Source organism: Callorhinus ursinus, unplaced genomic scaffold, assembly GCF_003265705.2.
Source record: "Callorhinus ursinus isolate GAN/ISIS: 27379988/994484 unplaced genomic scaffold, GSC_fseal_2.0 scaffold22, whole genome shotgun sequence".
Lineage (NCBI taxonomy): Eukaryota > Metazoa > Chordata > Mammalia > Carnivora > Otariidae > Callorhinus > Callorhinus ursinus.
In genome coordinates this window covers 1,072,641-1,096,772 of record NW_027397084.1, presented here as the reverse complement: position 1 = coordinate 1,096,772, position 24,132 = coordinate 1,072,641, and the positions used below count along the sequence as shown (strand labels likewise).

Here is a 24,132-nt window from a genome sequence, read left to right as displayed (position 1 = left end):
GACACCTGTCCACGTGTAGCGGGCGGGCATCCGTGCGTGATAGTAGAAGCCTGGAAACTACCAGCATGTCCACCCCCTGGGCACTGGTTGAATAATGGTAGAACCACACTATGGAACACCACTGCAGCCAAGGAACAGAACAAAGCAACTTTTTATTACTGACATGGGACCACTCCCAAACGGTACAATGAGAAGTAGGGAAGAAAGCATGGATGGTTTATATGGTATCTACCATTGTGTAAAAAGAGGAGAGAGTATATACAAGCATTTGCATTAAAAACACAGCCCATTTCTGGAAGAATACATAAGATAAAATATTGATACTAACATACTGGTAGCTTCCAGGGAAGAGACGTGGGAGTCTGGGAAACAGGGCAAGAAGGAGATGCTTAGTCAGCACTTTATCTTTTTCTGTCTTTGAAATTTTCTACTGTGTACATATATTATCTATTCAAAATTAAATAAAAAACTTTTTAGTAAAGAAGGAAAAGCTGGTAATAAAATGGAGATGGGGGTAAGCCGCTCGCTCCAAGAGGAGGAGAAATACCTCGAATGTGTTTCCAGAAGTGAGAATGTCCATGGGAAATCTTTACCCTCGGGCCGGCTGCCCCCCACTTGCACCTGGGCACTGTGGGCTGACTGGCGTGCAGAGAATTAAAAACTTGTTTCAGTATGAGCCTGAGTAAAACAGAAGAATGATAGACCCATCATCAGTGGTTGAAGAAAATCCATAAATGAATGCTTAACAAAGTCCTAAAGAAATCAAATTAGAATTTGGGGCCCCAGGGCTCTTTCATGATGACAAATAACTGGCAAGGCTCAGGCCATTCCTCTTACACCCAGGGCGCTACTCCTAAAGACCTGTGAGCCTCCTGACCCTTCTATTTAAAAGCCTCGCAGATTATCGGGAACTCACCTGGGTAAATGAGCTGGAGCAGGGCCCCTTCCAACCCCAGACCCCATCAGTTCAAATGGCCCCTTTCGGGGTGTCTGGGTGGCTCGGTCGGTTAAGCCTCTGCCTTCGGCTCAGGTCATGATCTCGGGGTCCTGGGATCAAGCCCCATGTCAGGCTCCCTGCTCAGTGGGGAGTCTCCTTCTCCCTCTCCCGTGTCAGGCTCCCTTTTTTCTGCCCCTCCCCTCTGCTTGTGATCTCTCTCTCAGATAAATAAATAAAATCTTAAAAAAAAAAATGGCCCCTTTCCTGGGGCAATACTGGTGTGGAGTTGGAGGAGATGTTCCAAAACCCAACCTGACTAGCTGGGGTGCAATGCCACAGAAGGGACCTCTGTCAGATTCATGAGGTAGAAGGCTGGTTCCACCTGACACCAAACTAGCCTCTGCAGATGTTACAGGAGGGGCAAAGGAGACTCAGGGGAAGCAGGGCCTTGAGGGTGGAGGCTACCTGAGCACCTGAGTCCTTTTAGGCTGGGTCACCTGCCCTCCCACCTTCCCTCCGGCCATCTCAGCTCTCCCCTGTCCCTTACCTCTTCCAGAAGCTTTGCTTGCCAACCCCACCCCATTCAGGCCAGTCTTCAGCCCAAGTCCAACCCTCTCTGGTTCCTCGGTCTAGGTATGTGGTGTTAAACAGGTTCTTGTGTTTATTGTCTCCCTGACTACAGGTGAGCGCCCCGGGGGAAGGGAGTTACCATGTGTTTGTTTCTTCCCTCTCCCTTGGTACAGGATTCAGACTGCAGGGAGAGGCCCAGAGGCTCTCTTGGGGCCTCCAGTTTGGGGGTTGCTGACTGTCCCCCTAGTTGAATCACATTTGCTAAATGCCAAACTTTGTGGAACTAACTGAAGACAAGTAGTCTCATTATGCCCCTCCAGCCAGAACACCACCCAGCGGCCAGAATGATCCTGACACGCCCTTGCTACCCATCTGTGAATAACCCCCAAAGCCCTTACTCAGGCCCAGGAGGCTTTGCATGGTGTGGCCCCCTGCTCCTCCTTGACCCCCCTCTCCCACCTTCTCCAGGCACACAGCGCTTGCTTCTCCCTCTCCCTGGAATGCTTTTCCACTCGGCTGGCCTCATCGATGCATTCAGAGCCCTGCTCAAAGACAGCTTTCCTTCCCTACACTTTCTAAAATAGTAACCCCGCTGGGGCGCCTGAGTGGCTCAGCGAGTGAAGCATCTGACTTCAGCTCAGGTCATTATCTTGGAGTCCGGGGATCAAGCCTCTATCAGGTTCCCTGCTCAGCAGGGGAGTCGGCTTCTCCCTCTCCCTCTGCCCCTCCCCTGTCCCTTCTCCACCCTGCCCTCTCTCAAATAAATAAATAAAATCTTAATAAGTAAATAAATAAATAAATAAAATAACAACCCCTTTGGCACCCAGCTCCTCTCATCTGCTCCTCCAGACCCACTCCCTCCCACCTTCCTCCTGCGCTGTGCCCCTGAAGACTGGCCCTCTGGTTTCCAGCTTCCATTCAGCAGAGGACAGGCAGAACACTGGAAGTTTGGAGGGAGGAACCTGAGGTCAGGGTATTAATTTCCCAGCTGGCTCCTTCCCTGCAGGGTTGCTGTGTGTGCCTGGGCACCTCAATGACCTAAGGCCTCAGCTCTGGGCAGAAGGTGCCCACAGAGGCCTCTCCCCAGGTTCTGGTAGCTGCCCCCTCCCTGTTACTCACCCAGGTAGTCTACCCCCTTGTGCTCCCCCATCCCCTACACCACCATTGGAGGTAATCTCTTTATTAAATCTTCCTTAAATTATCTAACGTAGGGGCGCCTGGGTGGCTCATTAGGTTAAGCCTCCAGCTCTTGGTTTTGGCTCAGGTCATGATCTCATGGGTGGTGAGATCGAGCCCCACATTGGGCTCAACATGGAGTCTGCTTGAGATTCTTTCTTCTACCTCTGCCCCTACCCCCAACAGACGTGTGTAGGTGTGCACGTGCACGCGCTCCCTCTCTCTAAAATAAATAAATAAATCTTTAAATTACACAAAGCACACCACCATTTTCCTTTCGGGACCCCACTTCACCACCCAACGTTACATGTCTGTTGTTTGTGAGCTGTCTGTGCAACAACTGGACCATAAGGTCACAGAAGGTAATGATTGGGGCGCCTGGGTGGCTCAGTCGTTAAGCGTCTGCCTTCGGCTCAGGTCATGATCCCGGGGTCCTGGGATCGAGCCCCGCATCGGGCTCCCTGCTCAGCGGGAAGCCTGCTTCTCCCTCTCCCACTCCCCCTGCTTGTGTTCCCTCTCTCGCTGTCTCTCTCTGTCAAATAAAAAAATAAAATCTTCAAAATAAAAAAAAAGAGAGAGAGAGAAGGTAATGACTTTACTACACTCTGTGCTTTATCCCAACTGCCTGGCTCAGTTAATGTTTGTTGAATGAGTGAATGAGAAAAGAAAGGATCAATATAATCTGGAGAGGATACGCAGGCTGGAAGGACAGGCTAGATCTTAGGAGGTGGTGGCCAGGAGGAGCACAAAAGAAGGCATGGATGCAACAGTGACGAGAATGGCCTTCTCCCCTCAAGGCATAAAGACCCCCGTTGATGTCCTTCTTCACATTTCTCCACAATCTCTAATGCTTCCGGTTTTGTTTAATCCCCATACCCCCACCCCCACTGAACTGAATTCCCTGGGGGCAGGGGCCATGTCTGTCTTGTTCACTGAGGTATCCTTAGAGCCTGGTGCAGTGCCTGGCCTACACAGAAGGCGCTAGATCCACAGTTGTTGAATAAATGAAAGAGATAGGAGTTATCCAAAAGAAACAATTAACTGGCAGAGGCCCTGGGAAGCCAGTTGGGCAGGTTAGACTTGGGGTAAGGAGCCATAGGGAAGAACTGCGAGTCGTCCTGCAGGGAGGGAAAGGACGGGTAGGAAGGTGGGCCTGCAGGGGACACAGGCTGGGGGACAAGCAGGGAGGTTCAGCATCAGACTGGCACGGGGCGGGGGGAAGATGTGGCAGAATTTGGTGACTGACCGGAAGAAGGAAGATTCCAGAGTGTTTAGCCCCCCGGGGGTGGAGGAAGGGCTGGGAGGGTGAGGCAATGCTGTAAAGCCTGCCACCAAGGTCCAAGGCAAGTACTCAAGGGCCAGCAGCTATTGGCCTGTCTCTAACTTCCTTCTGAAGTGGGAAAGCTGGGCATCGGACATGGAATCACAGCCAATCAGACTGTGTTGCATTCAGAGTACAGCCAGACAGCTCAGGGGCGAGCGAGCTACAGACAGAAACGGATGCTGAGGACTCCTGGGGAGGTACCGGACGGAGGTGGAGGAGCAGATGAGCCATCTCCTTGTATAAGCAGAAGAGTGTTTGGGACCATCCACAGCTGGGCGGGTCAGGGGGAAGAGCCAGCAAAGAAGAGGGGTGCCAAGAGGTAGGATAACAAGGAAAGGAGCCATGTCATGGAAGCCAAAGGAACAACTCTGAAGGGGCAGCCAACAAGGTCATATATCAGAGGCAAAAGCTGGGTTGGACTTCACTGAGGGCCCCAGCCTAGAGGAGCCCCCAACTGTTGGCCTCTGGGCCCGGCTGGCGGAGCCAAGGGTGCCAAGTCTGGTGGCTTCTGTGTTCAGGAGGGGTTTGCTGCCTGTCCCACCAAAGGCATTCCTGGTCACACGCCCTCAATCTCATTTGTGGCAGATCGCCAGCTGTCCTCCAGATCCATTCTTTTGTTCTTTCCATGGTGACAGGGCTCCCAAATTTTACCTAGACACTCAGCTAAAACCCACATTTCCTCACTTCCCTTGCAGTTTGGTGGGGCCATTGACTAGGAGAGGCCAGCTTCTGGGGCTTGAGCTCTCCTGTACAGCCTCAGCCTGCCTCCCCATCCCCCTCTCTGTGTCACTGGTTCCATTTCTAGCTCCTTCTCCTCCCACCTGCAGGCCATGGCAGCATGGGTGTAGAGTGGGAATCACTTTGCACACAGAAGCGCTCAGTGCATTTGAGATACAAGCATGTACGGTCATGAAGCAATAGCCAAAGGTAAAAAGCATGAGCTCGGCAGCAGGATGTTGGGTGCAGACTATAGCTCTGGGACTCAGCAGCCACAGGGACTGCGGGAAGGTCCCGATCTCCCTGCGCCTCCCCATCCTCAGTTGGAAATGGAAGCAGTAAGAAAATCTACTATGAGATCATTGTGAGGAGTAAATGAGTCAATACCTGTAAAACAGTGATGTCAAGAGTTAAGTTCTCAGTATTAGTTTTTATATGTAATTTTTAAAGCAACAGTAAATAGTCTGGCAATGGAATAATATTGTCACTTATAAGCCATGGTTACAGACATTTCTCATTAAAGCCTCCTCACCAGGTATCATAATTATCCCATTTTATGGAAACTGGTTTGGTAGTTTAGTGATTTGTCCGAGATTTCACAGCTGGTCAATTGTGGGGCCATAAATACACGTCAGCAAGCTATGTTCTACCGAACCACATTGGCCTCTTAGAGAACAACTTCAGGATTCTAGAAAAACAAAGCTCAAGGCCGTCAGTTCCTTTTAGCTTGTTTCCCCAGAAGCCCAGGCCATTTTCTTACTGGTTTCTCAGTTTTCACTGGTCACCATTTAACTGCCCCTTGGTCGGAAACAAAGGAAGGGGGCCTGCTGAGTGTCCTCGCCGGAGGCCAGACTGGGGGCTGCAGGCCCAGGGGGGGGTCAAGGAAGGGGCATGCTCATATCAGTAAATAGCAGAGGGACTGCTGTACACTTAGGAGACGTGAAAACCAAGTGCAGTGTGTGGATCTTATTTTGATCTTGATTCAAGCAAGGCAACTATTAAAAACAAACATTTTGGAGACAACTGGAAAAAAACTGAATATGAACTGGATACTAACGGCTATCATGAAATCTCTGTTCATTTGTTAAGTATGATATTGACATGGTGATTATGTTAAAAAAAAATCTATCAATCCACACATATCCGCCCCCCAACACACAAAAAACTAAGTCTTGACAAAGGTACAAATGTAATTCAATGAAGGAAGAGTAGCTTTTCAATAAAAGCTGCTGGATCAATTGGACATTTACAGACAAAATAACGAACTAAATCTCGCATCTTCTATAAAAATATACTCAAAATAGATCAAGGACTAAAATGTAAAACATAAATTTATAAAAATGTTACCAAAAAAAAAAAAAACCAGAAAAAGATTTTCAGGAGCTAGGGCTCGGTGAACAGTTTTAGACCCAACACTAAAAATACCCATAAAAGAAAACACTGATAAATTGGTCTTCAAAATTAAAAGCTTTTTGGTCTGCAGAAGATCCTGTGGGGAGGACACAAGGACAAGCTGTGGAGTGGGAAAGTGTCTGCAAATTGCACACCTGACAGAGTTCTTGTATCTAAAGAAATTTCAAAACAAAGAAGCAAACCAATGAGAAAATGGGCAAAAGACTCAACTGGATTCCACCAGATAGCAAATAAACACATCTAGCCATTAGAAAAATACAAATTAAGGTCACAATGAGATATTATTACACCCCTGTCAGTAGGGCTAAAGCAACATAAAACAGTAACACCAAATATTGGTGAAAATGTGGAGAAACTGGGTCACTCATATACTGCTAATAGGAATGCAGAATGGTACAGCTACAGGGGCGCCTGGGTGACTCAGTCATTAAGCGTCTGCCTTCGGCTCCGGTCATGATCCCCAGGGTCCTGGGATCGAACCCCACATCGGGCTCCCTGCTCGCTGGGAAGCCTGCTTCTCCCTCTCCCACTCCCCCTGCTGTGTTCCCTCTCTCGCTGTCTCTGTCAAATAAATAAAATCTTAAAAAAAAAAAAAAAGAATGGTACAGCTACTCTGGGAGAGTTTCAGTTCCTTTTAACATTAAACATGCAGTTACCACAGGACCCAGCAATCACATTCTTGGATATTAATTGCAGAGAAGTGAAACTTATGTTTACATAAAAATCTATACACAAATGTGTATAGCCGCTTTATTCATAATAGGCCAAAACTGGAAAACAGCCTCGATGTTCCTCAAAGTGTGAATGGTTACACATACTGTGTGGTACATCCATACCATGAAGTATGACTCAGCAAAAAAAACCCCAAAGGAACTACCGATACACACAGCCCAGAGGGCTCTTACTCATGCTGAGTGAAAAAAGCCAACCTTGAAAGGTTGTAACTTTACGATTCCATTTAATATTAATAATCCTTTTTTTATAGTAAATTCTATGCCTAACGTGGGGCTCGAACTCAAAACCCCTTAATCAAGAGTTGCATACTCTACCAACTGAGCCAGCCAGGAGCCCCCATTTATATTAATAATCTTTATTTATTTTTTAGAGATTTTAATTGAGAGAGAGAGAGAAAAAAAACATGAGCGGGGGGGAGGGGCAGAGGGAGAGGGAGAAGCAGACTCCCCTGCTGAGCAGGGAGCCTGACAGAGGCTTGATCCCAGGACTCTGAGATCATGACCTGAGCCAAAGGCAGCCACTTAACTGACTGAGCCAGCCAGGCACCCCAACAATCTTTGAATACAATTATAAAGATGGAGAACAGAACAGAAGAGCGGCCGCCAGGGGTTAGGGATGGGGAGAGGTGGATGTGGTTATGAGGGAGGTGGTGGCGGTGATGGAAATGTTCTGTATCTTGATTGTGGCGGTCGTTACATGAATCCACGTGTAACCAAACCGCACAGAACTGCTCACACACAGAGGACAAGGTGAAATCCGAATAGGCTCTGTGGGTTGTACTGAAGCCAGTCTCCTGGGTCTGATACTGCACCTGTTACACAAGATGCTACCGATGGGGGAAACTGGGCCAAGGGTACATGGGACATTTCTTTCCAACATCCTGTGAATCTATAATTTCAAAATTAGGAAAAAAAAGGTCTATAGAGAGATGTGTGATCACCTATTTACAGATTAAATGACACAGGTCTTGCGTTTACTTTAAAACCCTAGGAAGAGGGGCACGTGGGTGGCTTAGCTGGTTAAACGTCCTCCGACTCTCCATTTCAGATCAGGTTGTGATCTCACGGTCATGATCTCAGTGAGATTGAACCCCCACATCCGCTCCTCGCTCAGCGGGGAGTCTGCTGGTCCCTTTGCCTCCTCCTCTGCCCCTCCCCTGCTCTTGCTCTCTCCAATAAATAAAATCTTAGGAAAAAAAAAAAACCTCCAGGAAGAAAAAATAAAGGAAAAAAAAAGGTGGGAGACATCAATGAAACAGAATTGAAAAGATACTGCTTAGTGTTGAAGCTGGGTGAAGGATATACAGGGAAAGCATATATACTTTCCCCATTCTGTGTTTGAAAATTTCCAAAGTAGAAAGTTTTATATAGTTCCCAGGGGTAATTAGTCCAATAGAAGGACTAAACCTTATCTGTCTACACTCTTACTCCTTGCTATAACTTCTGAATACAAATTAAGTTCAAAGTATATCATTCTGTTTCATTTGCAAAGCTTTTATTATGACCTTTAATTAAGAGCTCATAAATCACGTCCTTAATCTGGCTCTGTTTACTACGTTTTCCCTCCAAGAAGTCTCCCAAAGTTATAAAAAATAGAAATTTATAAATATACATTGAGAATTATGCACACTTTTTACACATCAATAGTCGGGTCAGTGTTTCAAGCTGTCTAATCATCTCCCGGAGCCTCGCATCCAGAATTAGGGCCTCCAATCTCAACAGCAGAAGGAGCAACTCTTTCCCAAACCCGCCTCCTCTTCCCTCGGATTTGTGGCATGGGCAGGTGCTGGTTTTGGACCGTAACGGCGAAAGAGGAAGTGCAGAAATGCTGACAGGGGTGGCTGCCCCAAGAGTGGAGAACAGCAAGCCGGCAAGGTCTCAGCCCTGCACCTGCCAGAGCTCAAACCCGGGCCTGTAAACTCAAATGGCCAAGAATCGCCACGCGCCGAATCACAAACTCAGGAAAGGCCCACTCTAACTGCTGTCCAGTCGAAGAGTTTCAGGCCACTGCAAACCTGGATGCTTATTTGGTCCGGAGTGGGGGAACCCAAATATCTCCCTGGCATGCCATCTTCAGTGACTGACAAGCAGCTCCTTTGCCTCCAGGCAATGGGATGGAGGGCCCTAGGGCAAGAGTGAGGCTGGAGGAATGTGGAACCTGCCTTCAAGTTCTTCAAGTTTTCAAATTCACCTAGAGCATGGAAGATGAGGAGAGGACTCTGGAAGTAGAGCATCGGGAAAGTTCGATACAGACCTTAGGACGCTAACCCAGGGAACAACTTGTTTATCCTGTGTTAACTTCCAGGTGTTGCTGGCATTTTTCTTCTTTGGACTTGGGTTTTTAAATCTCTTCCTTTGGAGACCAGCCAAAGGGTATCAGCTTGCCCAGTATCTTCCTTAACACTTGGTTTGTTTTGGTTTGTAGGGTACATCAAGGACGAAGTCCTCTCTCCCCAGAAAGAAAAGAGGTTGATCAAATTCAGACCTGCTTCTGGAAGACTACCCTGGCTTGGCCTGCAGGCTCCTCTCAGCCCACTTCCACCATAAGGTGGGACCACAGCCTTCGGTCCATGCCAGCCTTCCAGCAGACCAGCCAGGCCCATCCCTCAAAATCTACCCCCACCCCCAACCCATCAAATCCTTTTCCTGTTGTTTATAATCGGTGATTCCTCTACAAGTCACAGAATAATATATCCACTGATCAGGGCTCTTGTCAGAGAAAACCTCTTTTCCCAGGATGGAGCGGAACTTAGTGGGTAGTCCCCAAGCACACATCCCACAGAAGGACAGCCAGTGACCAATCTCCCAGGAGAGAGGGCTGCCCTTATGCATCACTCTAACTCCTGTGTGTGTGACTTATCTGCGCATGCCTGGTCTTCCAGGATTCAAAGGAATCAAGTTCTGTGACAATAACTGAAGTCACTCGGGTGGATTCAGAAAGTCTGATCATTACCATCACGTCTTCCTCCACCCAAATATCCAGTGAAAAGAGGTGGTCTTAATACTGAGTTTGCTATTAACATCATGCCCAGTCACACCAGTTGCCTTGGCTTGACCTTGAGGAGGCCACCCTTTCTTCTTCCCTCCAGTGGCTTTAACTGCCCCAGGAGAGTGGTGTCCACGTCCCTGTACAAGGCAGGCTTCCTTCTTGGCTCATGAGAGGGACCTAGAAAGAAGAGGAATCCATGGAGCCTGCCTGGTGGGGGACCCACCTGCTCTCCTTCTAAGGGGGACAGCTCTAGGGCTGTGAGGGCTGATCCCCGGGCTGCAAGATGCTTGACCTCTTTGCAACAAGAGGAACATATGGGGGATGAGTGAGGAGAGGAAAAGGGAAAAGATTTCCTTTCCCTAGGTTCAGACCCACTGGGCAGTCTCTCTTTTCTGCCAGGAAGCAGAGAAGACCACCTCGGTTGGCCAGAGAAGCCTCTCTGCACCCCAGCCTCCAACTCACTTCTTCCTGCGAATCTTGGGTTTCTTCACAGGCCGCAGATAGGGGTTATCGATGACGTTCTCCTCCCCGTTCCGGCTGCCCGACAAGGAGGGGTTCTGCTGCAGGACAGAGGTGTTCTCCTTCTCGGCTCCAGAATCATCCTTTGAGCAAAAGCCGAAATAAAGCAAAATACCAATGGCATAAGGAAAGAGATCATGCCCATAATAAGAACTATTATTAGCATCCCTTTCATCAAGAAATTAGAAGCCCAGGGACTATCTGGTACCTATCTGTAGTGTACCTATCTCTGCCCTGGGGAAATGAGGCCCAGGCAGGGGCCGGCTAGCAAAGGAAGAGGAGACCAACAGCTTGGACACGGGGCAGCACAGAAAACAAAACTCTGAACCTCTCGAGAAGGCAAGGACATGAGTTAGAACAGAGGCCTGGCAGGGGCAGGGAGTCAGATGCAAACATCTGGATGCTCAAGGAGGAAACCTGGCCTGTGTGGAGATAAAGAAAAAGAGAAGTGACCCGAGATGCTGTGCAGGACATCTGCAGGGCCAAAACAGATCATGTGCACAGTGCATCTCCTGGACCAAACTGAATGCAAATCAAATCGCTTTCCTCCAGATTCTCAAATATCTGGTACCTGCAACAGGTACCAACGATCACACTGCAGCAGCGGCCAAACATTTCTTGAGCCCTGAGGGTTCCTGCCAAGGCAAAGAGAGCACGCAGGCGCCAACACGGGAACGTCAACGATAATCCCCATCTGTGACCTGTGGGTCAGCTCTTTCACTGTTTGCTTTGAGCAAAGTGATTTGGGAGAAAAGTTTATAGGTTTACAATATATTCAACATGATCTCAATTAAAACATTTTTTAATCACAATGTGTGTAGACATATTGAAAGTAGGTTGAAGCATTATAAACTGGTTCTGGGAATATGGGTGATTGAGTCTCCTTTCCTTATTTATGCTCTCTTCTATCTTCCAAGTTCTTTAAAATGAGCACAAGCTGCAGGGGAATGGGGAGAAAAATCACACTGAGGACTTGATCTAGAAGCTCAGGCCTGAGGGACTAGAAGTGACCAGAAGAAGCCCGCTGGGCTGCGCCCCCTGGTGACGGGCCAAGGCTCCTGTCACTGAGATTCCTGTTCTGTAATTGAGACAAAAGAGGACCTGACCTCAACCAGGAGGTTGTTGTCAAAAGACAGCAGGGCAGAGGATGCTGTGACTGGATGACAGGAACAGCAGGCTGAGGACAGGGACCCCAGTCTTAGGCTCAGTGAGCCTGAAGAAACTGGCTTACTTCTAGCTTCTGCTGCCCACCCCTCCCTGCCCCACCAATTCTGCTCTCCCCCAAAATCCAGCTCCATCCAGGGTCCCTGTGCTTTCCCTCTCCCACACCCGATCCAGTGGGACCACAAAGTGACCTAGAGACGTTGTAGACCTTCTGGAGGCTCTCTTGAAAGGGAGTGCCTGCCCCCAGGCCAACCTAGCTCGTGCCAGACCCAGGGTCTGACCATGACCAGACCTGCCTGGGATATTTGGCGCCCAATCTTTCTTAAGTTGTTAATAGCTTGGTTCAGTAACTCACCCCCTACTTCCCTGCTGTCCTTTCTCTACCAGAAACGCCCTGTCTTAAAGTGGCTGCAAGTTCACTTCAACCATGCCTTAAGTGTTTCCTGAGACAGTAAGGATGGGAGGGACAGTCAGGGGCGCAGAAAAGCCAGCCCCGGGACCTCTGCTGGAGGGCACTAGGCTCCCTCCATTCGGCTCACTTGTCTCACAAGGCCAGGATGTGGGTCCTGAGTCATGGGACAACAGCTTCTCTTCTCCCAAGTAGAGCTGGAAATGCCACTTTCTTGCCTCCTTCAGGGACAGGCAGCCTTGAGACAGGGAGGGATAGTAGATAAAAGTACCAAACTCACTGAGATTTACTTGAAAAAGGTGGGAGCAGAAGAGTCTGTCAGGAGCTCCCCGAGCCTGCGAAGCCACAGTGTATAAGCTCTGGTGAGCCCCCCACACCCCCAGGTGACTGCAGTGCCTCAGTTTCCCACGCCATTTTTCTACCCCGACCACTGCCGCATGCGCCTCTCTGCCCTCACCTCTCTCCTGACTCCCGGGCTCGCACAGCCACCTGCTTGCTCAACATCTCTACCTGGCCTCGAGGAGGCACCTCAGACTTCTGTGCCAGAAACGGAACTCCAGCCCTTCCCGAGGTGACTCTGTCCTTCCAGTTGTTCAAGCCCAAACTCCACAGTCATCCTTGCTTTTCTTTCTCAGGCTCCCACATTCAAATCTGTTAGGATAATTTCTTGGCCTTACCTTCAAAATACGGGTAGAATCTAACCACTTCCACTGTCTCTACTGCAGCTGCCCTGTTGGACCCCCAGTAGCTCTCATCAAGACTACTGCAGCAGCTTCCTAACTGACCTCCCCCACAGTCTGAGATCCTTGAGAAAGTTCCGGTATGTCCCTCCTCCGTTCCATACCCTCCCATGACTCCCACCTCACCCAATTAAAAGCCAGTTCTGAAAGCTGACTGCAGGGTCCTACCTGACCTGACCTCAGCCTCCCTCCCACTGCCTCCCTCAGCCACAACCCTACTCACCTCTGTGTTGTTCCTCAGGGCCTCTGCACTGGCAGCTCCCTTTCCAGAACGCTCTTCCCCAGATATCCACATGGCTCACTTGCTCACTTCCTGCAAGTCTCTTGTCAAATGGCTCCTCAGTGATGTCTACCCTGATCACCCTATTTAAAACTGAAACTTCCATCTTTCACCCTGGATCTTCCGCCTCCTTGGTCCCCTTGCCCCAACAATAGCATCTGCATCTTTAATACACTGTAAATGATTCATTTATATATTACGTTCATTGTGTTTCCCCCCGGCTAACACAAAGGCTTCCAAAAGGCAGATGTTTCGTTTGGTCTGTTCACTGAGGTATCCCAAGCACCCAGAATGTATCTGGCATATACAGGTACTAAATAAATACTTGTTGAGTAAATGAATGGTACATTGTTCATAAAAGAGCAAGAGTTGAGACACGGGTATTGTCTGCGGAAGGCAGCTAGTTCAAATATACAAGGAAAAAAAACCTCTCTTACACACTAATTTTAAATGAATAGTCCCTTTATGTTCAAGTACATGGAGAAACCGGAACCGGTTAAACAAAGTAACCACCCAGGGAACAGTCCTTAAAAGCACTGCTGCCCTTGATAGATAAAAGAATAATTTAAAATGCCAGTCATTTAATTCACTGTAACGATGTCTGTAAACCACAGACAGAAAACATACCCGTCTACAGGGAGCTGGTTACGTTCCATGGTTATGTCCACACAGTGGGACGTGAGGAAAGCATAAGGAGGGCTGAAGAAGCTCCTAACACACACATATGGAATGATCACCAAAATACACTGATAAAGGAAAAAAGGAAGGGAAAACCGTTTGCGATTTGCTACTTGCGTTTAAAACGAGGAGGAAACTGGGTCTCTGGGAGGAGACACAAAAGAGACTGGTGACACTGACTGCTTGAGAGGCGGGGGAGTGGATGACAGGGAACAAAGATGGGGGAAGGATGGCTGCCGTGCGCTTCTTTCTACATTGTGAACTCTGAAACACAGGACTGTATTTGCCATTCAAGAGAATAATGTGCCCAAGTCCAACCAACTGTATATCAACTGTTGCGAGGATCCTTTTCTTGAGGTCTTTGTATTTATTTCTTTACTTTTAATAGAGGAGCAGGTGGTGGTACAGCCTAAAACAGTGGGAGGCTGGGGGAGGGAGCCGCCAGCTAGGCACCCGATGTACGCTGCTGAGATAGCTTCTCCTATTCCTGCTTGTACTTGTGAGGAAACAGACTCAGATGTTAGGGACTGCGACCCAGGTCACATCATCTGGATAGCAGTGCCGTCTGGACTGGAGGCCGGGCCAGCGTGACTCTGAGGGTCAGCTCTTGCTATTCTCTGCCGTCTGGCTTGGCCTCTCGGTACGCTGGAGTCCTATTGCAGCTCCCGTGTTCCTGGCGTGCCACGACCTCACCTAAGTCACCGCCCGCGGTGACCCATCACACATCTGCAGGCCTGTTAGCTACTTGGTACTTAGAAAGGGATAGTGGTTTTGCTTAGAAGATGCCTCCTATTCATCAGGTGAACCTCATCTATGTCCAGGACCCAATCACCCTATCTCAGACCAAATTAACTGAGTCCCAAACAGAAGTGCAGAATAACAAGTTCCTCTGCTTTAGGTAAAGCCATGGGCTTCCAGCCCTAATTTGGAAAGGAATAATCCCACATTAAAGAGACGTGTGTTCAAGCAAGGAGGCCCGTCAGCAAATAAAAGAAGACAGCACAGGCTGTGCTCCACCTGCATACCGGGGCTGCTGGCTGCTACCTGCAGCATGGAACCTTGGAGAACACGTGGAATGCTTGGTCCAACGACCACCACTAAGGCATCCTTTGCTTCAAAGCCAGGGCCGGCCTTAAAGGATGGATGAATATGGTAAGCGGACCACAGGGTCCTTAAAGGCATTCAAGTTTCTAGCAGTTCTGTGGCTGTACTTGGCACTTTCTCGCAAAGATGCAGGGACATGAGTGGGGTCTTATCCTCGCATGTGCTGAGTACAACACCTTGACACCCAGACAAGAACATCCACAAGCTCTGACGAGCACGTCTCACCCGCCTTGGTCTCTGTGCCTACGCACTCGATCTCCTCCCCTGGGAGTGAAATGCCCCTATCAAGGCCAACCCCTCCACCATGCCCTGGCCCCTAGATCCCTTACCTCTCACATAACAAAGAACATCAATCCAAAACGTTTCTGTCTCTCCTGCATCCACTTTTCCTCTCTACCAGATCATCCCATCAGCATACTGACATCCTGTTATTTCTTTTATCTTAAAGAAACAAACAAAAATAAAAACGCCTCTCTTAACCCCTTAACGTTCCCCCTTTGGCCACTGCTCCATTTTTCTCCTTCCCTTTACAGCAAAATTCCTTGAAACAACTGTCTATGTAAGTGCTGTCCAACGGAACTTTCTGCAATGACAACTGTTCATTCGCATCTGCACTGCCCCGTATGGTAGCCACTAGCCATGGGTGGCTATTTGAAAAGCGGCCAGTGTGACTAAGAAACTGAATTTTTAGTATCTCAATTACATTAGTTTCGGTTTATTTTTTAGATTTTTAAAGATTTTGTTTTTAAGTAATCTCTACACCCAACGTGGGGCTCAAACTCACAACCCCAAGATCAAGAGTCACACACTGCACCGACTGAGCCCACCAGGCACCCCTAATTTCAGTTTAAATAGACGCATGTGGCTACTGCAATGGACAGCACAGGTCTATCCCTACGGAGTCCAGTTCCTCTTCTTTTTATCCTTACCCATTCCCAAGACGCTCACCCAGTCTCATGGTTTTAAACATAATCTACATGTTGATGACTCTCAGATTTGCATCTCTACCCCTAATAGCTTCTCGAACTCCCAACTCATACATCCATCTCTCCACCTGACATCACCACCAGATGTCTAATAAGCATCTCAGGCTACCCTGTTTCACTGGAATTCCTGCCTCTCCCGCCAGCCACCTGGCCCACCCAGGGCTTCCCTATCTTGGCTGAAGGCAACTCCATCTTTCCTGTTGTTCAGGCAGAATGTCTTGCATTCCTCTTTGGTGCTCTCTTTCTCTCACAACTCATACCCACTCCATCGCTTGGCTCTGCTCCGAAAGTAATCTAAAATCTGACCAAATAATCTATCTGACCATGTCTCATCGTCTTGGCTTCTACTACCACCCCTCAGTTCACTGCAGAGGCTCCTAAGTGGCCTCTCTTGCTTCTGCCCTTACCTTCTGCAGTCCACTCTCAACAGAGCAACCTGCCTGACGTTGTTAACAAACCTGCATCAGCCCCTGACCCTCCTCTGCTCAGCATTCCCAATGGCTCCCACCTTACTGAGAAAAAAACCAGTAGTTAATACAACCTTTAAGATGTGACTGCCCAGGAGCTCCCCCTTCTTCCTGCTACCTTGATGGCCTTGAGGTGCCTCAACACAATAGCTCCCACCTCAGGACCTTTGCATCTCCTGTGCCCTCCGCAAGGAATGCTCTACCCCTGGCTTGTACAAGCCTTATCCCCTTCAGGTCTTCCCTCAGATGTTACCTTTTCAGGCGCCCTATCCAGTACCACGTCCGCTCACACCCATACTACTTCCTATCTTCATCCAGTACCACGTCCGCTCACACCCATACTACTTCCTATCTTCATCCAGTACCACGTCCGCTCACACCCATACTACTGCTTATCTTCTAAGTCATCATTTTTCCTAGCTATGTGAGGACAGGAAATTTTGTCTACTTTGTCTCCTACTAACTCTCCAGTACCCGGAACTGTGCCTGGCTCTGGCAGACACCCGTTCAATATCTGGTGAATGAATGAGTGATTCCCAGGACACGGACTTGTCTCTCATGTAAGAGCTCATGTCACACTTGGATCACCACGAGCCCATAACGAAGTCCCTAACACAAAACCAGAGGCCCGGGGTAGGTCATGTCTACTTCTCAGGGTGCCAGGCTGAGGGCAGCATGGGTGAGGTTTGGGGGTACTGTGAGGCAGAGAGAAGGCAGGACCCACCGTGCTGATATGAAGAGGGAGGTTCTCTGTGTCTGTCTGCTCATCCTGCTCTGAGGAATCCGTCTCTTCCATCTGTTGCATCTCCAGCTCCGATGGAAGAAGGGCGGTCAGGTAGGGGATGGTAAAAGGCCTGGCAGCGATCACTGGGAAATCAGAAGAGAGGCACCATTCCAGTCAGTGTCCTTGCAGTAGGCCAAGAGCCTTCCAACAGAACCACGAGCGGCAACGAACAATAGTCATGGCCGACACACTCTGAGCACTCATCAAGGGCCACACAATGTCCCATACGCTATCTTTAATCCTTGCCACCACCCTATTAAGTACAATTGCCAGCCCCGTTTTACGGAGGAGGACCCTGAGGCATGGAGCGACCTCGTCAAGCACACAGAAAGTGGTGGAGTGGCATCTCAATTCGGGCAATATGGCCTCAGAGCCCACTTTTACCAAGTATAACTAAACACAGACAGAACTGGGGCTGAATCCTAGTGAAGTATCAGCTGAGTGATCCTAGACCCAAGGTTAGTTAAGCCCTCTCAGCCTCATTTCTTGAGCAGCGATACTGATCTCTTCAGCCTAAAGGACTCAAGTCCAAATATTGGACCTGAGAACTCTCTGCATGTAAGTAAATATCCCCCAAGCTAGAGAGCACTTCAGGTAAGTGAGCGTTCCAATTCTTCCAAAAAGCATTGACGAAAAGAAGAAATTATTAATAAAAAAAAATTAAAAGACATCATCTATGTATATACTTCTATGGCAGAACGTGATTAGCAGGAGACACTCTGAGATTATTTTTGCTGTGGCTCCGACATGGCGTCCCGTAGTCAGGAAGAGCTAGGGTGAATTCTATCTACCAGCTGTGTGGCTTTGGGGAAATGACTTCATTTCTTGTCTCTAAAAGCCTCGGCTTCCTCTAATGGTGGTGGGAGAGGTTCCTGACTCTCAGGTCTGAGAGAAGGTTCAGTGAGGTAACATAAGGGAAAGGATTAGCACGAGGTCTGGCAACTGAACTGTTAGCGGCTCTTATCCAGGGCCAGGCCCACAGCGAGCATTCTACAGGGCCCTGCTGACTACATCAATCACCCAAACCAATGTCTTGTTCACCTCTGAAAAAACCAAGGCCTATGGAGATGAGGTAATGTGGCCACACAGTGAAATGGTAGCGCTGAGATGAGAAATTCAGTGACGTGGAGCCTGTGAAAGGAACGGTGAAGGGCAGAGACGGGGGTTGAGGGGGTGGGGAGGGTGGGGGTGCAGAGGGTGTTCGGTAAGTGCCCCACCCCCTGCCTTCGGTGTCCCTCCTTCTCCCAGGGCTGCTACTTCTGCTGGGTGAGTCTCTCTGATGCCTATGGTCAGTCATCCTCGAGGTAGCTTGAACTCAACCTCAAACAGGCAATTCCAACAGAGGCCATAACATTTTACAGTCACTGGTTAGGCACAGGCCTTTAAGACCTGGGGACAGGAGTCAGGAATGTGAAGAACAAGCTGCCCCCAAGACAAAGAGCTTTCATTTCTTCCTATCATGCTGAGGGAAAGGGAAAATGGAATGACTATTTCAAATGACAAGACAGGATCCCCAGAGGGGAGAGGCTCTCACATGGAAAGGTGCTGACGTCATCTTTGAAAAGACTCTGGGTCTCGCCTGTCTTGGCCATAAATCGGGTGAGTGCCCGCTCCACGTCTCGTCTCTGGGATGCAGCCTTCTCCCGCAGGACCTGGTAGTCTGACACGGGCTCACGGTACGTCTGGAAAGAGAACAGCAAAGGCACTAGAGGAATACCTAGTGGTTGTGATCTCCTTCTACCCTTTCAATGGCCCACTGATGTTATTTGGAGCCGAGACCCCCAAGGGCAGTGGAGGGGCACAAGGAAAATGATGTAACTATCACTAATATTTACTTTTAAGCTTAAAAATCAAGAAATACACATTTACTAAAGCGAATGCTCCCGCGCCTTCATGTAGCTTTTGTGACAGCTGGTGTCAGGCATAAGAGACACACCCTAAAGGGAAAGTAGGAATCCCCCCAGGGAAGCCATGACAGGGAGCACCCAGCCCTACCAGTGTAATGGGACATCCCGAAGTATGTGAGTGGCCACTTACGTATCAGCTTGTTTTCTTAAACCAACCTTTACAAAGTGGATAAGTTGTCCCAAAAGAGCCCCTCTAAGAAACACAGACCGAGGCTATCAATGTAAGCGCAAGTGAACAGGAAAATGGTGGGCTGACACTCCTCTGGCTCCTAATTATGAGCTCTTTGGCAATGACATCATCGAGTGAAAAACAACCAAGATCTCATCAGGATGAGAAGTTAGCAAAAACATTTTAAACTGTTAACAGTAAAACGGACACTTTAACCATGACCAAAAAAGCAACCACTCTTCATGATATGGAGATTAGATTTTTAAGAGTACTGGAACCACTTGGCAGTATCTACTAAAGCTGAACACATGTTTCCCCAATGACCCAGCCATCCCACCCTTGGGTATATATTCAGCAGAATGCAAACATACGTGCACTAAAAAACATGTCATGGGTTGAACCGTATGTATAAAATTGCGAGTATCTGACAGTTGTTGGTTTACAAAAATTGCTAGAATGTTCACAGCAGTGCCATTTGTGTAAGCCAAAACCTGGATTAGCTCAAATGCCAAAAGATTATGTATATGTTGAATAAACTTCAACTACACCCAGCAACACGGAAGAATCTCAAAAACAAAATGTTGAGTGAGAGAAGCCACGTAGTTTACATAAAGCACAACAGACAAAAGAATTTATGGTGATAAAAATTAGATTACTTTTGGGGGCTAATCACTAAAGGGGAATGGGCGCCTTTAGGAATGCTGGTTTATGGTGTTTTGGTTTTTTTTTTAAAGAATTTATTTTTAAGCAATCTCTGCACCCAATGTGGGGCTTGAACTTACAACCCCGAGATCAAAAGTCACCTGCTCCACCGACTGAGCCGGCCAGGCACCCCATGGTGTTTTTCGGTTTTGTTTTTGTTTTGTTTTTTAGTTCCGGGTACTAGCTCAACATGTGTGTACACTTAGTATACATTTATTATTTGTGCTTTTCTGTATGTTCGTGATATTTTATTAAAAGTTTACTAAAAAGAAAAAAGAGGTTTTGGAAACATCCCCACTGCTGTCAGTGTTAATTCGAGCGGGTCACCTATACGTATGCTTTTCCCCGTCTACACTGAGACACAGAAACAGCATTTTCAGACATATTTAAAATCTTCCCCAAATAAAAAATTTGAGTGGATTGTGAACATACTTGTTAAAAACATTAAAATGCAAGATCTTACAATTATTTTTAAAGACAACCATTTGACATTCAAGAAGCTGGAAATTTAACAGAAAATTTTTAACAAGATTCTTCAAATAACTGGTAGATGAGAAAGAAAAAATTAGGTTTATGATTTTTTAATGGCAGCCGATGATGCTGCATAGCTTTGCAATATGCCTTTTCAACTATGAGAGCTGTTCAAGTACCAAAATAAACTGATCTTAGGATCAGACCTCCAACTTACTATCCCACCGAGTATTGAACCATGATTTCAAAAAATAAAAAGCAGAGGCAATCCCCTGGCTGCCACTATAAAGGACGTTTCCTGAACCTTTAATAAGGGTGAGATTATCCGTTAATGTATATAACTTTGGCATAGTGTTACATTACATTCGCGTCAATAAGCAAACACTGGAATATGTGCTTAATATTTTTACTGACAAAGATACACTATACAAGAGTGAAACACTGTTGTAGGTTGAACTGTGTCCCCCCAAAAAGAGATATGCTATTGAAGTCCTAACACCGGTACCTTAGAATATGATCTTATTTGGAAATGGAGTCACTGCAAGATGTAATCAGTTAATATGAGGTCGAACTGGAGTACAGTGGTACTAATCCAGTAACACTGTGCCCTTAGAAGAAAATGGCGACGTGAGGAGAGACAGAGAGTGCCACATGAAGACAGCTGGAAGGACGCACCCACAAGCCAAGGAATGCCACAGACTGCCTACAAACCACTCAAAGCTAGGAAGAGGCAAGGAGGGATTCTCCTGCAGGCTTCAGAGGGAGCCTGCTGACACCTTGATTTTGAACTTCTAGCCTCTCACACTATAAGACAACACATTTCTGTTGTGCTAGGCCACCTAGTTTGTGGCATTTCGTTACAGCGTGCAGCCCTACAACACTAATACAGAGACTACTGGTCAAGGAAAACGGCCGTGTTGCAATGGCGGGTGATTAGATTATTCCTGAGGTGTGGAGAAATGTCCTGGAGGACTTGCCCCAACAGTCTGCCTGATGGCCATATTTGCATCAGGACATGGGGTGGAGGTGAGGACAAAGGAAGTGTGTGGAAGACCTCTGGGCCCACCACACCCTTCCCAAGGGGAGGCGAAACTGCGAGTCTGGCAAACGAGAGCACATTCTCCTCTGCCAAATCGTGTGTCAATGAGGAAAGACATTCTAAGTCTGAACCACCTTTTCACCAACAAACTTATGGACTCCAGTCTGACAGTCAGCAGGAACGGACTACTTTTATATCAGCCCCAGTCCCCAGCATGGCCACGTCACTCACCGGAGTTTTGATGTAGGTGTGGGGGTCAGGGAACTCAGGAAAATGGCTGGGGATGTGCGGCGGGTGGGGTCGGTTCTGCCCTGCAGTGAGGGCCTTGGGGGTCACCGGCTGATTGGTCACTGGAGCTGCAACAGAGTCACAACCAGTTACTCTGCCATCCCAGGCTGTGGGTCTCTACCCCATCCCTCGTCTTCTCAAAGTAAATGCTGGACCTCAGCGTTCTCACTGTACAACAGGCACTTTGTATTTCTATCAGTAAAGGGCCTTTAATGGCTTTAGGACCTGGGAAGGTCACCCCCGCAATGCCCGGCCCTGCTGGATGACCTGGGGTCAACGGTCCCACGTATAACAATCTGCCTGCAATGCCGCTTAGGTAGGTGAGTGGGTGGCTGTGACAAGTTAACTACATAAGGGAGCATGCTGAGGAACTAAGGAAATTGGTGAGCTACTAGCTCTCTTTCCACAGAACCCAGATGACAAAGACAAACCCTGAGCCAGGCAGGGTTAAGTCAGTGCGGGCTAAGGAAAACAAGAAGGGATTAAAAATGGCCCTTTCTCCACTGCTACTCTGAGAGAATTTCTTAAAAACATGCCAGCATGAAAAAGAGTGGAGAAAAAAAAATCTAGAATATTCTCCCCAAGGTCCTACAAGCCCAAACTAGTTACTCCCAAGTCAGTTTATGGCACTCAGTTTATCTAAGGGAGAAGTCATCAAACTTTTTGGGTAAAGGGACCGAGTAAATATTTTAGGTTTTGCCAGCCATATAGTCTATCACAACTACTTAACTCTGCCATTATAGCATGAAAGCCACCACGGATAATAAGTAAACATGGCTGTGTTCCAATAAAACTTTATTTACATAAACAGGCAGTAGGCCACGGTAGGCCTCCAGGCCACAGTTTACTTGACTGAAGAAAGACTGAGACCTTTCACATTTTTCAAACAGCCCTCTTCTGGGGCTAAAGCACAAGAACCATAGCAACACCTCAGAAATGGTTTACCCTTCTGGTGACTGAACTTCGCACCCTAATCCTATTAACCTAAATAAAGATCCTATTGCAGGTAGCCCCAAATAATGGAGGGGAGCCCACAATGGGAAGTAGCTACAAACCGATCCTTGCCCTATTCAATGAAGTCATTCCACAACCATTAATTGAGCACTTACTGAGTACCTTGGTTCAAAGTTACTTACGGGCAGTGATGACCATCCTCTGAGACCGTTTTGCATAAGCAGGGAGGGTGTCCACATTGAAACCTAAGAAACAGGAGAGCAAAACTCACTGCCCAGACCACTGGCTATTCAACCCGGGAGGGGGAATAATACTGTGGAGAAAGAGTGGAGACCCCCAGCTTGAGTGCTCTGCTGCCACTCAAAAGCAGCTCCAGCAGAATCCCCCAACAGGAAAGTAGGAGGTCTCTCTCAAGCTAAAAGCAAACCAGGAGACTCATGAGGGAACTCAAGAATACTCGGTGGATGAAGCTAACTCCTGGGGACTCTTCTTTCTCTCCTAACTTCCAACTCAGCAGCACTGGAGAATTGGAAAACTGGAGGGGTGCTCACCCATCTCAACAAGCGTGACCACGATGTCTGACAGTGTGGGCTGCGTCCTGGCTGTGTGCTCACAATAGGACTTGGCACTCCTCCCGATTTCCGAAATGTCTAGCAAAGGATCAAAGGCATAAAATCTTAGTCTCAGGTGCCAAAAAGTTAAGTACAGAATTATCATTAAGAGCCAGCAATTCCACTCCTAGGTATACACCCAAGCGAACTAAAAATAGTTACTTGAGCACCAATGTTCACTGCAGCATTACTCGCAACAGCTTAAAGGTGGAAACAACCCAGCGAGCATCCACAGATGAACTGGATAAACAAAATGTGGTCCCCACATACAATGGAGCATTATCTGGTCTTCAAAAGGAATGAAATTCTGATACAGGCTACAACATGGACAAACCTTGAAGATGTTATGCAAAGTGAAATAAGTCAGACATGGAAAATCAAATATTTTAAGATTCCACTTATATGAGATATCTACAAAACAGAAAATTCATAGAGACAAAAGGTGGACTTGAGGTTACCAGGAGCTTGGGGGAGGGAGGAATGGGGAGTTAATGTTATGTATACAGTGTTTGTTATATTTTTTATTTTTTGAAAGATTTTATTTATTCATTTGTCAGAGAGAGTGGGAGAGGGACAAGCAGGCTTCCTGCTGAGCAGGGAGCCTGATATGGGGCTCGATCCCAGGACCCTGGGATCATGACCTGAGCCGAAGACAGATGCTTAACGACTGAGTCACCCAGGCGTCCCACAGTGTTTCTGCTTAGATGATGGGAAAGTTCTGGAAATGGATAGTGTTGACAGTTGTTTGATATTGTGAATGTATTTAATACCACTGAATTGTTCATTTACAAATGGTTATGTTGGTAATTTTATGTTATGTATATATCTTGCCACCAAAAAAGGAGGAGAAGGAACAAGTTTTTGTTTCTTCTGTCTGAAGCTGAACTTCTATTTAAGAGTTACTGGGGCACCTGGCTGGCTCAGTCGGTGGAGCATGTGACTCTTGATCTTGGGGCTGTAAGCTCAAGCACCACGTTGGGAGTAGAGATAACTTAAAAAT

General features: G+C 47.7%; 2 protein-coding genes across 9 annotated transcripts in view; both read right to left on the bottom strand.

Moving 5' to 3' along the window:
• The window catches only part of CIMIP3 (ciliary microtubule inner protein 3), a 64,196-nt gene extending 63,530 nt beyond the window's left edge, over positions 1 to 666 (bottom strand). The window contains exon 1 of the mRNA XM_073904962.1: positions 548 to 666. Within this exon, the coding sequence (XP_073761063.1) occupies positions 548 to 580 (33 nt within the window). The 5' untranslated portion in view covers positions 581 to 666. The remainder of the gene's footprint in view (positions 1 to 547) is intronic.
• The window catches only part of TAF8 (TATA-box binding protein associated factor 8), a 27,439-nt gene continuing 3,439 nt past the window's right edge, over positions 133 to 24,132 (bottom strand). The window contains exons 3-9 of one of the 8 annotated variants that reach the window (XM_073904959.1): positions 23,073 to 23,171; positions 22,704 to 22,766; positions 21,511 to 21,635; positions 18,526 to 18,673; positions 16,932 to 17,074; positions 10,323 to 10,462; positions 133 to 678 (exon numbers count right to left, since the gene is read on the bottom strand). In XM_073904959.1, the coding sequence (XP_073761060.1) occupies positions 474 to 678; positions 10,323 to 10,462; positions 16,932 to 17,074; positions 18,526 to 18,673; positions 21,511 to 21,635; positions 22,704 to 22,766; positions 23,073 to 23,171 (923 nt within the window). In that variant the 3' untranslated portion in view covers positions 133 to 473. Of the gene's footprint in view, positions 679 to 7,290; positions 7,761 to 8,344; positions 10,038 to 10,322; positions 12,191 to 13,416; positions 15,196 to 16,931; positions 17,075 to 18,525; positions 18,674 to 21,510; positions 21,636 to 22,703; positions 22,767 to 23,072; positions 23,172 to 24,132 lie in introns of those variants that run through there. The other 7 variants (XM_073904960.1, XM_025890460.2, XR_012381902.1 and 4 more) reach the window with 7 other exon arrangements.